Below are 15,602 nucleotides of genomic sequence, written 5' to 3'. Positions count from 1 at the left end.
CTAGTCCTAGCTCTGCTTCTAGCAATGTGACTTGAAGGGCACTTCATAACCTCTTAGGCCTCAGTTTTCACATCTGTTAAATGGATCAGGTAATCCTTGACTAATTCACAGTGCCTCTGTGTGGCTCAAATGAGATCCTGGGTAGGAAAGGCCTTTACAGTGGAGTCACCACATGTCCATGTTGGGGACAGTTGCAGAGAGAGCAGTTTTCCCCAGGCGTGCCCAAGGAGGCAAGAAGACTGTTATGCCCAGATTTCAGGATCCCCAAAAAACCACATCAGGGAGCCAGCCATGTCCGATGCAAAAGCATAAGAGTCTTTATTCGAGCTAGCTCGGCTCCCCCACCTTGCCGACACAGCAGCAGGAAGCAGAGCGAGAGATAACTCTGTGTGGAGACGGGTTTTATAGTGGGGGTTGGAGTAAGGGGAGGAGAAAGGACTGTGCTCTGCCGATTGGCCAGGAGCAAGTCGGTGTCTTGTTCCTGGGTGTGGCTAGCAGAGGCTTAGACTTCCGGGAAGAAGCTCCTTGCCAAGCACCGTGCCCAAGGTAAGATGGAGCACTTACCCTGTGCAAGGTGGAGGGCGTAGCCCTTACCTTGGGGCAAGGTGGAGGGCGTAGCCCTTACCTTGGGGCAAGGTGGAGGGTGTAGCCCTTACCCTGGGGCAAGGTGGAGGGCCTAGCCCTCGCCCTTTCAAAGACAACTGCATTAAGGAAGGAGGGCAAGAGCAGCAGCCTGGAAGAGAGGCCCTCGTGCAGTCTGCTTGGAGCAAATAGGAACTTAATGGAGTTTAAAATAAAGCAAGACCCTGAGAGATGAAGGGACTTCAGCAGAGTCACAGGAATGGACCCAAACCTAAGACTAGATTTCCAGTCCACTACTACAGCTGCTGCTGTCACAGAACCTTGTCTAAGAACTGTCTTGGCCTGGGATTGTTCTTTTTTCAAGGCATCCTGTTCTTGCTTTATGGATGCACTGTTTCTCACATTTCTCTACAGATACTAACCACAGTCCCTTCCCTGAATTATTTGTGCTTCTTCCCGGGTCAGTTGTTCTTTGTAGATCTTGATCTTTGTCGTTTATGCTGTTGATGTTCTTTATCTGTGTGGGAAGCTTTGACTATTTATTCAGAATTTAAAATGGGGGCCCGAGTGGATTTTTCTATCTGGCTGGTATGGTTTTCTTCTACTGTTGTGCAGATAGGTTTGTTTTCTAGATACATCTGTTCTGTGAGTAGAATCACTGGCTGAGCGCTCCCGGGGGGTTTCTGACACTGGAAGACTTTTATTCAGGGTCTGCAGGCAGGGAGCCTCCAAATGAATGGTCAATTTTTTTAAATCTTTTGACCACCAGCATGGCACCCTCAGTAGTTCTACTCCTTCCAAGGCTGTTTTTTAAATTTGTTTTTAGAAGAGCCATTGGAAAGGAGAGCTGGATAGAAAATGCTGCTGTGAGCCCAGCTTTACACATATTGAGGGGGCAGAAGCCAGCAGAGGGGAAATGTGGGCAGCAGACCAGTGGAGGCCCAGCCAGATTTTCACTTAACCCTCTCGTTCATTACCATCCCCTTTTCATGCTCACCCTCTGAAGACTTGAACCCTGAGCATGAAGCCCTTGGGAATCCTGGTGGGAAGATGGACTCCCATCCTCCGGGCAGTTTCAGACTGTGGATTCTGGGCGGCTGCTTTCCCTCTCTCTTACCTGATGACAACTTTAATTCCTGTTTCTTCTGGAAATGTTGGCACATCTCTCATCCACTGATGGTCCTCGTATTCTTCTCTCTATTAGAGGAGTATTCTTCGTTTGCCATTTATGTGTCTCAGGAGGGAAGAAATCTAAGACTTGTGCTTAATATGCCCCCTAGAACGTAAAGTCTGATGCAGAATTGTATTCCTGTGTTAGGTTATAAAAGAAAATGCAATTATTTAAGCTACAGTGGGGCCTTGAGTTTTTTGAGATACCAGCTGTCTCTCGGCCGATTTTCTGCATTGAGTTGATAGAGTAATTTAAGTTACCGAGCTCCTTAACGAGCTCGGTCTTGGAACAAATGAAACTCGTAAGTCAAGGCCCCACTGTATTTATATGAATTGATTTTCCCGACTCCCGCAGGTTTCACCATTGGAAGAAACACTTTTCCGTGGCTTCAGTGCAGAGCACCGTTACCCATTTCCTCAATGGGCCACAGACTCATACATACCTTGCACTCAAATCAAATTGGAAACAATTGATCCCAAAACTTGTAAGTAAAGAAGATTTCCTCTTTCCTAGTTTGGAGTTTGTAACATTGCAAAACCACAAGGTGGGGTTGGGATGGACAGACAGAGAGACTACGTAAATAAATATGTTCTTGTTTTAATTATTAAAAGAAGTAGCCTGTTCCATTGATTTATCTTTAAGGTTGAAATATAATGATGATAAGTAGCTAGCATACTCTAATTCTGTGTTAAATACAGAAGGGCAAAAATGTGAGAAGTAGAAGAAAATACCATGCTGCCCTGCTTTGTGGGTTGAAGCCTCCTGCCTGCGCCCCAGTTCCTCTGGGCCTCCTGGGGCCAGGACCTCTCCTACTGCTTTGTTCTGTTCTCTCTGCTTTGGGCCTTGGCAATCAGCGCCATCATGACCGTGGCCATGGGGCTCTCTCCACTGTACCCTCTGTTCCTCTCTGACTTTAGTTCCCCCCACGTTCTGTGCTCATTTCCCCAGCCTCACTGGCCTGGCTGTGCCTGTGGCCCTGGCCCTGTGTAGAGCCTGGCCTGAACCCTCATTGGACTATAGAGGTGCCCCACTCAGCAGCCTCAAGTAATACTGAAGGCCATGTTATTTCCTGGACAGTTCTTTTTCTGGTTCAGAAGTAAATATTTCTCCCAGATTAACTTGGTCATAAACCCTGAGAAAGAAGACACCTACTAAAAGGGTTCCCAATAACTAACTGGGCTCAAATGATAAAAGCACAGTCCAGCCCCCATTGCTAAACAGGGGCCTCTCACACAAGCCATGCTTTAGGGAGAAGATTGCACTGAAATGCCTACCTCCACACTGAACTGCCTACCTGCACTGTTTCTGCTAACTCTTATAAAGGAGTTCCTGGGATCCTATTTCAACCCATAGCACTGAGGCTTTCCCCTTACAACTGGAGCTGTGTAGCCCCCACCAACCAGACCAGCTCTATTCTGACCAATCAGGGCAGTCCCTTTTGGACTAATCAAATGACAAGGATTTGGATCCCTCATTTGCATGAGGACAGACCAATCAGGGATCAGGGTCTGGGACTTTTGTCTATAGAAGCCCCTCTGGCTCTAAGAGCCCACTTTCCCTTTACACAGAAGGCTGAGTGTCCCCAGCTGAGTGGATACACCAAAGATGTCTCACCTGAGCAGTGCAGAGCAGAGCTGTCTAGCCAGAAAGGGACCTGGCCCCAGGCTGCCCCACAGCTATGCTGTATCACAATTGTTTTGCACTGAATAAAGTTTCCTTCACTGCACCCCCAAGGACCATCAGGTTGACAGCCCTTTGGGATCTTCAGCTGGGCATCTTATTGTTTGTTTCAGGTTCCCCCAAAGAATATTTGGAAACGTTCATCTTTCCAGTTCTGCTTCCCGGTATAGCGAGCCTGCTTCACCAGGCAAAGAAAGAAAAATGTTTTGAGGTCAGTGGTTTTATTTCTTTACTAGAGGCCCGGTGCACAACATTCGTATACTGGGGCTGGGGGAAGGGTCCCTCAGCCCAGCCTGCACCCTCTCACAGTCTGGGACCCATTGGGGGATGTCCAACTGCTGGCTTAGGTCTGCCCGGCTCCAGTAATACATCGAACATCCCCTGACGGGTCCTTAGAGCTGCTGCTGAGGCAAGAGAGGCTCCTGCCACCACCGCTGTGCTCGCCAGCTGTGACCCCGACTTCTGGCTTAATGGTGCTCCCCTGTGGGAGCGCACTGACCACCAGGGGGCAGCTCCTGCATTGAGCGTCTGCCCCCTGGTGGTCAGTGTTCGTCATAGTGACCAGTTGTTCCACTGTTTGGTCAATTTGCATATTAGCCTTTTATTATATAGGATTTGTAAATAATCATTTTTATCATATGATAACTCATTACCTCACTACCTTCAAGTGGTTGTTCTCAATACAGTGACCCCTTTGAGAGTGAGAGCCTGTGTTTAGGGTCACTCAGCTCTAGCCCTGGCATGGAGTTGTGCACACACATGTCTGCCCTCTGCTGGCCACTGGTTCTGGAGGGTTACTTGCCAGGTTTCTTGGGCCTGCTCTCCGGTTTGTTACTCCTTAGCTTTTCTCCCCTGTTGGATTCATCAACCTACCTCTGGCCTCTTCCTCCTCCCCTTCATGCCAAATGCCATGCATGGACCTTGCTTCATCAGGAAAGGCCTGCCCAGCAAGTACTCATATGTACTGGTCATCGTCCCACTGCAGCCAGTCACCTGTGTGAGTCGAGTCCCAGTCCTGGCACAGCCCCACATAAATACCCTTAGAGACTCCCTCTTTTCTGCATGTGACAGGACACGCTGGCCATGTGTGTTCCCTGCACTGCTAGAATACTAGAGTTTTGGGTGACCCACATGGAAAGAATAAAATAGCAACAACATTTAATATTGACCAAGCACTTGACAAAATTATACTAAAAAAAAAAAAAAAAAAAAAGGCAGTAGCCACACTGCAAATCCAGTCTGTTTGATGGCCCCAGCGTCTTGAAAGCTTAAAGCACTCCTGGTAATGGTGTCACCACTTGGTTGCCCCTCAGTGAAGGCTCTCTGTCTGACAAGAAGGGGATCCTGCCCTGATGGTACTTCTGTAACTGAGGAGAAAATATTTGGATATTATTCTAGAAGAAATGCTTAGTTTTGAGACCTGGGTGAATTCAAAGGGAACCTCCATCCTGCCTCATTCCCCTGACTTGCCAACACAGACCGGGTCCTGAGGGAACCAGGGAAGACCACCAGGAGCAGATTCCCTTGGACTAACAGCAGGGGGTGCTCTGCTCAAGGAGAGTAAACAGAGGCGGCTCCAGGCCTAAGGCTCCCTTCACCTGCCAGTTCACTGCGCTGTGATGACTGTGCTGGGGACGAGTGCTACAGAGCCGTGTCCCTGAGCACTTGCCCTCTGAGGTCCGCACTGGTCAGATCATCTCATCCCCCCCCCCCCCCCCCCCCCCCCCGCACCCTCTAAGCCAGAGCCCCTTCACATCAATGCCCTTTTAGGAAGGAGGCCCCTGGAACTCAGAGAAGTTGAGTATTACCTACAGTAGCCCACCTAGTGAGCCACGAAGCACATCTTCAACCAAGGCCAGGTGATACTGGGGCCTGGGCTTTCATCCCTCCCAAGTAATGGGAGGTGGGGGCTGTCCAAGAGAAAATCCCGGGTTTTCATTCATAACCATTTTCTGGAGGACAGATTGCGAGTTGCCTTAGGTTATAAAATCTAAACTGCTTCTAATTCTTATGTATTTTTCATTTGCTCACTTGGCTTTCCCTGACAACTTAAATCTTGTCCCCTACTCAAAACTGACCTTCCTCTCCCCTGTGGTGTTAAACAGGGTTTGGGTGTGGCCAGGTGTATGGGAGTGAGGCCGGAGGCCAAGTGCAGAGCCCTCAGCCTGGCCTGCCATTGTCAGGTGGCCTTGTCTCTGGCTTTAGGACCTACTGCTAAATAAGGGAGACCTCACAAATCACATTTCAGGGAACTTTTATTTTAATCTTGCTGTTGGCCAAAGTATGTTCAGTGTGCTGTTCCTTTTATTGGACTGCACAAAGGATGGGATGCAATAATTAAACAATGAAATGAGCACAAGCGAATAACTTTTGTTTGAATGTGTTTAAAAATATTTTAAAATAGATGAAATCATCCAAGTTCAGTTCTATTCAGCAAATGTTTGTAAGCCCTACTGTGTGCTGATCACAGGGTCAGGCCTGGGGCACGGAAGGGACAAAATACGGCCCTGCCCTCAAGAAAACCAGCCTGCCCACAAGAAAACTAGTGAAGGATAATGGTGAACTAAGGTTGTTTTTAACTTTTTGTCCTCTAAAATAAGAACAGATGTGGCAAAACAAGTAGAGTGGATCTGGTCGGAATTCACTTCTAGACCATAGGGCAGCTATATTCACTTCTAGACTATTGTGCAGCCTTTATGTAAGTGTATTCAGCTGTGATTCTTCTCATTTATAACCTTTCCAAGGACACAAAAATCAGCTAAAAGGGCAATGTTGAAGATTTCACATTGAGCCTGGCTGGCATGGCTCCGTGGTTGAGCTTCAACCCATGAACCAGGAGGTTATGATTCAATTCCCAGTCAGGCACATGTCCGGGTTGCGGGTTGGGGGCTCAATCCCCACTGGGGGTTGTGCAGGAGGCAGCCAATCAATGATTCTCTCTCATTATTGATGTTTCTATCTCTCTCTCCCTCTGCCTTCCTCTCTTAAATCAATAAAAATATTTTTTAAACAAAAAAGATTTCACATTGAGGGTTGCATATCTAATGTCTACCCATCAATAATTTTGTAACAAGGTAGAGTTTTAGCCTCTAGGCCAGGGGTGGGCAAACTTTTGGACTCGAGGGCCACAATGGGTTCTTAAACTGGACCGGAGGGCCGGAACAAAAGCATGGATGGAGTGTTTGTGTGAACTAATATAAATTCAAAAACATCATTACATAAAAGGGTACGGTCTTTTTTTTTTTTTTAGTTTTATTCATTTCAAACGGGCCGGATCTGGCCCGCGGGCTGTAGTTTGCCCACGGCTGCTCTTGACAATGGTAAAATGCTTTGAAAGAATCAGAGAAATTTCTATTTGTATTGGAGATTAATGAGGGATCCTTGTGTCAACTCTTATTTCCTCTTTGACCTCCCACAGATGTGCTGCCTCTGGGACTAATAAAAATAGTCTGACCACCAGAGCTGCAGGGTACTTGCATGGGGCATTCAGGTTTAAATGATCAAGGAATGTAGAAAATGTGGCTCATTCAAAGGATTAAACTTGCAAGAATTAATAAACTTTAAAGACAGCCAGGCACACTGGAGTTCAAAATCGACTCTTCCCTTGCAGAGCGTCCTAAGTAATCTCTAAGCCTCTTTCTTATTAAAGGGATGACACAGGTGCTCCTGTGCCTGGGAGGAAGAGGGGACATATTTCATATTTAGTGATGCTCACGGCATCATAATGGGATGTAACTGTCCTGCCACAGTTCCCTCCAGGCTGGGCTGGGCAGCTCAGTATTTTGAATACTACACATAGGCAAGATGGGTGAATTACCATTAACTTATTTTATTTCCTGACTTAGGATTTATTAACTAAATCTCATTCCCTCCTTTCCATACCTTCCCATCCCCCATTCCATCCTCACCCCACCCCAGCATGTAGTCTTATGGTTATTTTTGAAGGCTTATAATTATACTAGTGGCTCAGTGCACGAAATTTGTGCATATTAAAAGGGGATTAATTAGAGGAAATATTTTAATATTGCTATTTCCCCTTTCTCTATAATAGAAGTGTCAGAGATGAAAGGAAATTAGTAAAATGTATATGAAAATAATATATAAATTTATTAATAAACTGGGCGGGGAGGCACGCAGGCAGCGCCACGTCCCAGGCCAGGGATGCACGCAGGCAGTGTCACATCAGCGCAGGGCGGGGACGCTCGCAATCAGCGTCACGTTTGCGCTGGGCAGACCTGTGTGCACCTCCGCCGGGGGCCACCCTGGGCTGGGCTGCATGGAGGCCCTCCTGGTGATGGCAGTCCCCGCCCACCCGCTTCTGCTGTGCATGCCTCCTGCTGAGCGGTTGTGATATTACGGTGTCCCAGACAATGTGCATATTCCTCTATTATTATACTAGAGGCCCGGTGCACAAAAATTTGTGCATTCGTGGGGGTAGGAGGGTGTCCCCCAGCCCGGCCTGTGCCTTCTCACAGTCTGGGACCCCTCGGGAGATAACGACCTGCTGGCTTAGGCCTGCTCCCGGGTGGCAGAAGGCAGGCCCAGTCCCTAAGTGCAGCCCCTGGTCAGGCTCAGAGCAGGGCCAATTGGGGAGTTGGGGCGCCGCCCCCTGTCATGCACAGAGCAGGGTGGATTGGGAGGTTGCAATGCCACCCTCAGTCACGCTCAGGGTAGGGCCGATTGGGGGGTTGGGGCACTGCCCCCTGTCACACTCAAGGCAAGTTCAATGGGGAGGTTGTGGCGCCACCCCCTGTCACGCACAGAGCAGGGCCGATCAGGGGGTTGGGGTGCTGCCCCCTGTCACGCACAGAGCAGGGCCGATCGGGGTTGGGCTCTGCCCCCTGTCACTCACAGAGCAGGGCCCATCAGGGGGTTGAGGAGCTCCCCCCTGTCACTCACAGAGTAGAGCCAATAGGGGAGTTGGGGCACCGCCCCCTGTCACACACAGAGCAGGGCGGATCAGGGGGTTGGGGCACTGCACCCTGTCACACTCAGGGCAGGGCCAATGGGGAGGTTATGGCTCTACCCTGTCATACACAGAGCAAGGCCCGTGGAGGGGGGTTGGGGCGCCACCCTCTATCACCCACAGAGCAGGGCCGATCAGGGGGTTGGGGCGCCGCCACTGTCACACTCAAGGCAGGGCCGATGGAGAGGTTATGGCTCTACCCTGTCACACACAGAGCAGGGCCGATCAGGGGGTTGGTGCGCTGCACCCTGTCAAACACAGAGCTGCAGGGCAATCAGGGGGTTGGGGAGCTCCCCCCTATCAGGCACAGAGCAGGGCTGATCAGGGGGTTGGGGTGCCTTCCCCTGTCATGAACAGAGCAGGGCGGATAGGGAGGTTGTGGCCCCGCCTCCTGTCACACACACAGCCGCAGGGCAATTAGGGGGTTTGGGCACTGCCTCCTGTCACGCTGATTCCGGTGCCGGGAGGCCTCGCAGCTCCGCTAATCCTGGTGCTGGGAGGCATATTACCCTTTTACTATATAGAATAGAGACCTGGTGCACGGGTGGGGGCCGGCTGGTTTGCCCTGAAGGGTGTCCTGGATCAGGGTGGGGGTCCCCACTGGGGTGCCTGGCCAGTCTGGGTGAGGGGCTGAGGGCTGTTTTCCGGCTGGCGTGAAGCTCCCAACCGCTCCTTTTTTTCTTTTCTTTTTTTTTTTTTATTCTGGGCCAGCTTTAGCTCTGAGGCCTCACTGCTGAAAACATCGATACAATGTTGCAGTCTGGCTGGCTGAAACCTGCTGACTGGAAGCTGGTTTCTGGGGTTTTGTTTAGCTTCTATATTTGCAACATAGTAAATAGTTGCTTAGAGTTGCAGCTGAGAGGCCGGCAGCGGCCGGCGGGGAATGTTGGAGTCTGCAGTCACTGGAGCAAGCAAGCCTCCCTGCTCGCTTCAGTGCATGGCTGCTGGCCGCCATCTTGGCTGACAGTTAATTTGCATAAGGATATCCTGATTAGCCAATGGGAAGGGTAGCGGTCGTACGCTAATTACCATGTTTCTCTTTTATTAGTGTAGATAGGAGCACTGACATCTCAACATTTGTCAGACCCAAGTGGCACTCCTGTTACCCAGATCTTCACGCAGACTTGCATTTTCTTGATTCATTTGTTCCTCACACCCAATCATTGGAAATGCATGGTTAAACTGACTGATAACTGGCTAGAATTAATAACCAGCTTTCTTCTCTGTCTCCACAACTAGACTCCAAATGGCTATTATACAGTAGCATAATTCATTACTTATTGGGGCCATTTAAATTATCTCTTGTGAGAGAGAACAAAGATGGCAGCGTAGGTAAATGCCTGTACTCGCCGCCTCCCACAACCCCATCAAAATTACAACTAAAATACAGAATAACCATCATTCAGAACCGCCTGAAATCTGGCTGAATGAAGTCCCACAACTAGAGAAATAAAGAAGAAATCACACTGAAACCCATAGGAGGGGCGGAATGTGCTGTTTTTTTAATTGGGAGGCCCCCTGTGAGGAGCAAGGGGTCCCAGCCCCACACCACACCCCCAGCCCAGGGTTCCAGTGTTGAAGAGAAGTCCCTGTAACTACAGGCTATGAAAACCAATGGAGATTGTGGCTGAGTGACACTAAGGCTGCTGGAGACTGAGGTAGTCTCTCTTAAAGGGCCAGTGCATGAACTTCGCGCTTCCTCTGAGCTCCATTGCTGTGTGACGGCATTGGGGGAACCAGGGACATATGGACAGGAGCTGGCATCAGGGCAGGAACTCAGGGCAGCTTTCTCCCAGATGGGGGTGGTTGCAGGGGTCATTGTTCCTGTGCTAGGACCTCCCCTCTCCCAGGGCTGACTAGCAGCCATATCTGAGTTTCCATTAGCATGCCCCAAACCTATCAACAAAAGGCCCAAGACCCAGCACTGGCAGCAGCCTGCCTTGTTTCTCAGAAGGGCCTCACCTGGGCATCTCCAAGCCCAATAAAAGTAGCAGCCATCTGCAGATCCCTCTGTAGCTCCTGCCAGGTGGCCCAGGCAGTGGCTGACCTTGCACCTCCCAGGAGGCCACAGACCCAGTGCACCCTGTGGACAGCTTCAGACCATAGCAGATTACAACTCTACACATCCACATGCTACACACTCAAGGGGTAGACTCAGTGAGCACCAAAGCCCCACTGAAGCAAGTCCTGCTCCAAAGGGTTGTCTCCTGCATAGTAGCTCTTCCACTGTAGACACAACTGGTCCTCACAGTTAATTGGTCTGGAGGCCAGTTCCTCCCAGTGATGCCAACAGCAATCAAGTCTCAACTACAACAAGACTGTGCACATAGTCCACATAGGGACACACCTAGAGTGCCCAGCTCAGGGGAATGGGGAGGCTGAGCCATTGGGTCCTACAGGACACTTCCTACACAAAGCCACTCTACCAATCCCAGGAGACATAGCAGCTCTACCTAATACATAGAAACAAACACAGGGAAGCAGCCAAAATGCGGAGACAAAACATCACAAAGAAGTGGAAGCAAGCAAACTACTGGATACAGAGTTCAAAACGATGGTTATAAGGTTACCCGAAAATCTTCATGAGACCATCAAAGGTCTTAATAAATAAGAATATCAAAGACATGAAAAAAAGAGCAGAAATTAAGCATACACTAATTGAAGTAAAGAATAATTTACAAGGGTTTAAGAGTAGAGTAGTGGATTCCGAGAACCAAATCAACAATTTGGAATATGAGGAAGCAGAAAACACCCAATCAGAAGAACGAAAAGAAAAACGAATCTAAAAATATGAAGATAGTGCAAGGAGTCTCTGGAACAATTTCTGGTGTACCAACATTTGCATCATGGGGGTGCCAGAAGTAGAAGAGAGAGAGAGCAAGATATTGAAAACCTATTTGAAGAAATAATGACAGAAAACTTCCCCTACCTGGTGAAAGAAACAGACTTACAAGTCCAGGAAGCACAGAGAGTCCCAAACAAGAGGAACCCAAAGAGGCCCACACCAAGACACATCATAATTAAAATGCCAAGAGCAAAAGACAAAGAGAGAATCTTAAAAGCAGCAAGAGAAAAACAGTAACCTTCAAGGTAGAGTCCATATGACTGTCAGCTGATTTCTCAACAGAAACTTTGCAGGCCACAAGGGAGTGGCAAGAAATATTCAAAGTGATGAATAGCAAGGACCTACAACCAAGATTACTCTACCCAGCAAAGCTATCATTTAGAATTGAAGGTCAGATAAAGAGCTTCACAGACAAGAAAAAGCTAGAGGAGTTCATCACCACCAAACCAGTATTACATGAAATGTTGAAGGGTATTCTTTAAGAAGAGGAAGAAGAAGGAAAAGAAGAAAAGATAAAAAATATGAATAATAAAATGGTAGCTTGGAAACCAAGATGGCGGCATAGGTAAACACCGGAGATTGCTCCCTCGCACAACCACTTCAAAAATCCAACTAAAAGACGGAACGGACATCACCCAGAACCACAGGAAGGCTGGCTGAGTGGAAATTCCACAACTAGAAGGAAAGAGAAAAGCATACCGAGACTCAGAGGAGGCGCAGTGCGGAAGTGAAATACTAAGGTGTGGAGGTGCGTGTGGAGCAGGCTGGCGGCTGAGGGTGCAGTTGTCCTTTTCAATCAGGAGGGAGTCTCAGGCTCTGAGCTCCAGTTCCGGGTGAGTCTCTAGGGACCCAGACTCAAACGGGAGAAGCGGGACTGTCTGGCATCGGTCGGATCTCGAGGGCAGCTTTCACTTCAAGGTTTGCAGTGGTTGCTGGGACTCTGAGACGCAGAGCCTCTGGGGACAGGACTGAGAGCAGCCATAACTGCTCGCTCCGCCCGCCTGCCCTGTTGATCCCCTGGGACCCGCCCCGCCCAAGCCCTGCACAGAGGCATTTGCAGAATAGCCTCAGGCAAAGGCTAGATTAGCACCTCCCTAGAGGACAGAAGTTCTCCCACTGCAGACACAGCTGATTCTCACAGCTCTTTTCATGTTTCCATAATGACTCAGGATGGCCAAATTCAGTGGCCTGTTCCAGGGACAGAAAGGAAAGTGGGCCAGAAGCAAAGAGCATGTGCGAGGGATGGGGGAGGGGGCGGCCCTGCAGCAGCGACAACATTGCCTGTTTGCCAGTTGCCTAGTTGCTGTGTTGTTGTGTCATAAACTACCTGAACGTTCCATGACTTCAAACAACAATGACGTATTATCTCTGGCTGACTGGGCAGCTCTGCTGTTGGTCTCCCTTGACTGACTCCTGTGACTGCATTTGGCTGGTGACTGGGCAAGAGGGGAAGGTCCAGTTGCCTCACTCCCGTGTCAGGCCTTGGTGCTGGCTCTTGGTTGAGGCACACAGGTCTCCACATGCCTTTGTCCTGCTGAGGCCAGACCCATGCCTTCACAGCCTGGTGGTTCCAGGCAGTCTTTCAGGAGGGCAAAGGCGGCAGGGGAAGGCCTGGGGTCCAGAACCCCAAAAACATCACTTCCACAACAGTCCATTGGTCCAAACATCTCACAAGGCCAGCAGCTCACAAAGCAATTGTTCAGCGGGTGAGGTCTAGACTCCATCTAGAAGTAATAGCAAAGTCACATGTAAAGGGGCCAGGAGGTACAGTTAATCAGGGGCCACTATCATAATTATATATAGAGTAACTTCAAAAGTATGTACAGTGGTCATTTATATTACAGTGGACTACCACGTAAAGGAGAAGTAAAATAAAAATCGATATATATATAAAACCCTAATATTTAAGTAGACTGAATGGCGGAACAACCAAACAACCGGTCGCTATGCCATACGTTGACAACCAGGGGCTGCGCGTGGAACATGGCGGGCGTCGGCCGGGGCAGAATGGTAGAGCAGGTGAGCGGGGGTGCCAGACCAAGGCGGGCTGCTGGTCGCTGTCATCAGGGCAAGACTCTGGTGGTTACTGAAAATTCTTTGCTCCTGCGTACCATAGTCCTGCCAGGCACTCGCACCTGCTGCCGGCGCCCTGCGCTGGCACTGATCGCTCGATGCCATCAGAAGGTGTAAGTAGCGGCTGCCGGCCCTGATCGCCCCCAAGGGCTTCTCCACCTCCCCCTGCTCCTGAGGGGCGATTGGGGCAGTAGCTGCCACTGGCACCCACTGATGGCGCCAACCCCACTCGAACCTGCTCTTGGCGCCGGCCCCAATCGCTCTGCGCCGTCAGCTTGTGGGAGCGGCAGCAGCAGGAGTGGGGCTGCCGGCAGACGGGACTGGGTACCGAGGCAGGAGAGGCTGGACAGGGGTGCGGAGGATGGGCCAAGACCCGCCCCTGTGCCCACAGCAGCCTAGCGACCCACAGTTCCTTTTAAGGTGCATGAATTCGTGCACTGGACCCCTAGTAGTTTATAATATTAGTGACATGAATTTCCTTTTCTAAAGCTCAAGTAAAACTACATGGGGAGGTCAATGGACATTTGCTTGCACCTAAGCACAGAATCACTGTGAACACAGCAACTATAAAAGGCAGGTTAAACCCCTCAAATACTGTAACTGATACTGTCTATGGTGATGTGATTTTATGAAATGGTGATGGAGCTAGGTTTGTGGCTCAGATCATTAGGAATAAGTTTTTTACCTTGTAAATATCCAGGGGGATATTTGAGAATATTTCGGTGACAGGACAGTGTTTTGCTGTGCACTACTCTCCTGTCCACTGCAGGGGTAGAGTAACTGGCTCAGATGTCTAGGCTCCTTCTGGGGACGGGGGCAGGGCGGGGGGGGGAGGGGGTGGAGAACCAGTTTCTTTGCCTTTTCCAGCCACTGGAGGCCACCTGCGCTCCTGGCCCTCTTATCTCAAGGTCAGCAATACAGTCACTTCCACCTCTGGTTCCACAGTCACATCTTTTCTCTGACTTTGGCCCTCCTGCCTTCCTTATAAGGACGCTGTGATTACATTGGGTCCACCTGGATTTCCCCATCTCAGCATCCTTAATTTAATCACATCTGCAAAGTTCCTTTGCCACATAGGGTGACATATTCACGGGGCCTGGGATTAGGACATGGACATCTGTGGGGGAATGATCAAGCCTACTATACCCAGAATATGAAAAGTAAACGGAAAACAATCCAAGGGCCGCAGGGCCAGGCAGCACTAAAACAAGCCTGAGATAACAATAAAGGGACCCCGGGAAGCAGCACCGCGGCACCAAGGAAGCGTGGGCACTGCAGGTGGAGCTGCCCTCCTCGTTTCCTGCCGATTGTTGCCTTGCAGCACGTGGGCTCAGTGCATGTCGTCCGAGTTTTCAATAGAAGCCGCCAATCCAGCTGTTACCATTCACTGTCCCAATTATTTTTTAAAAGGTTGGGGACTAGGTGAAGAAGGTGAAGGGATTAAGCCAGCGGTTCTCAACCTGTGGGTTGCGACCCCTTTGGCGGTCGAATGACCCTTTCACAGGGGTCACCTAAGACCATCCTGCATGTCAGATATTTACATTACGATTCATAACAGTAGCAACATTACAGTTATGAAGTAGCAACGAAAATAATTTTATGGTTGGGTCACAACATGAGGAGCTGTATTTAAAGGGCCAGAAGGTTGAGAACCACTGGATTAAGCAAAAAAATTACTTATATACACAGACCACAGTATAGTGATAAACAAAGGGAAAGGAGGTGGGGGAGGTGGGGGAGGTGGGGGAGTGGAAGGGGAGATAAATGGTGATGGAAGGAGACTTGACTTGGAGTGGTGCACACACAATACAGGTGATGTATGGTATAGTAGTGTACCCTGAAACCTGTGTAATTTGGTTAACCTATGTCACCACAATAGATTCAGTAATAAACAAATAAATGACTGTTGACAGTTCATTTCCAAAAGAAAGAGTAAACTTAGCATGCCAACACCTGCTGTGATCCTGGTTTGCGTTCTTCACTCTGACTTCCTGCCTTGGGCCCATCAGGACGACCTGAGGTCCCCTTATACCACATCCCTGGGAACACAGCTACCATAGTCCCCCCTTATTTGAAGTTTTACTTTTTGTCGTTTCAGTTCCCTATGATCAACCACTGTCCAAAAGTATTAAATAGAAAATCCCTGAAATAAATAATTTATAAGTTTTAAATTGTGTGCTGTTCTAAGTAGCTATCCTGCTGGGATGTGAATTTAGAACCTAATTATGAAATAGGCTCAGAGTGTAGGGCTGACTTATTTGTAAGAATCTACCATTACCAGTTAC

The 15,602-nt window shown here is 49.2% G+C and overlaps 1 protein-coding gene across 1 annotated transcript in view; it reads left to right on the top strand.

Moving 5' to 3' along the window:
- Positions 1–15,602, top strand: part of IQCK (IQ motif containing K) — a 121,993-nt gene that overhangs the window by 12,831 nt on the left and 93,560 nt on the right. The window contains exons 3-4 of the mRNA XM_070413739.1: positions 2,108–2,237; positions 3,547–3,644. Coding sequence (XP_070269840.1) covers positions 2,108–2,237; positions 3,547–3,644 — 228 coding nt within the window. The remainder of the gene's footprint in view (positions 1–2,107; positions 2,238–3,546; positions 3,645–15,602) is intronic.

This window comes from Myotis yumanensis, unplaced genomic scaffold (assembly GCF_028538775.1).
Source record: "Myotis yumanensis isolate MYYU_CA2020_CCGP unplaced genomic scaffold, mMyoYum1.0.hap1 SCAF_4, whole genome shotgun sequence".
NCBI classification, from domain to species: Eukaryota; Metazoa; Chordata; class Mammalia; order Chiroptera; family Vespertilionidae; genus Myotis; species Myotis yumanensis.
This window is presented reverse-complemented; position numbering and strand designations above follow the sequence as displayed.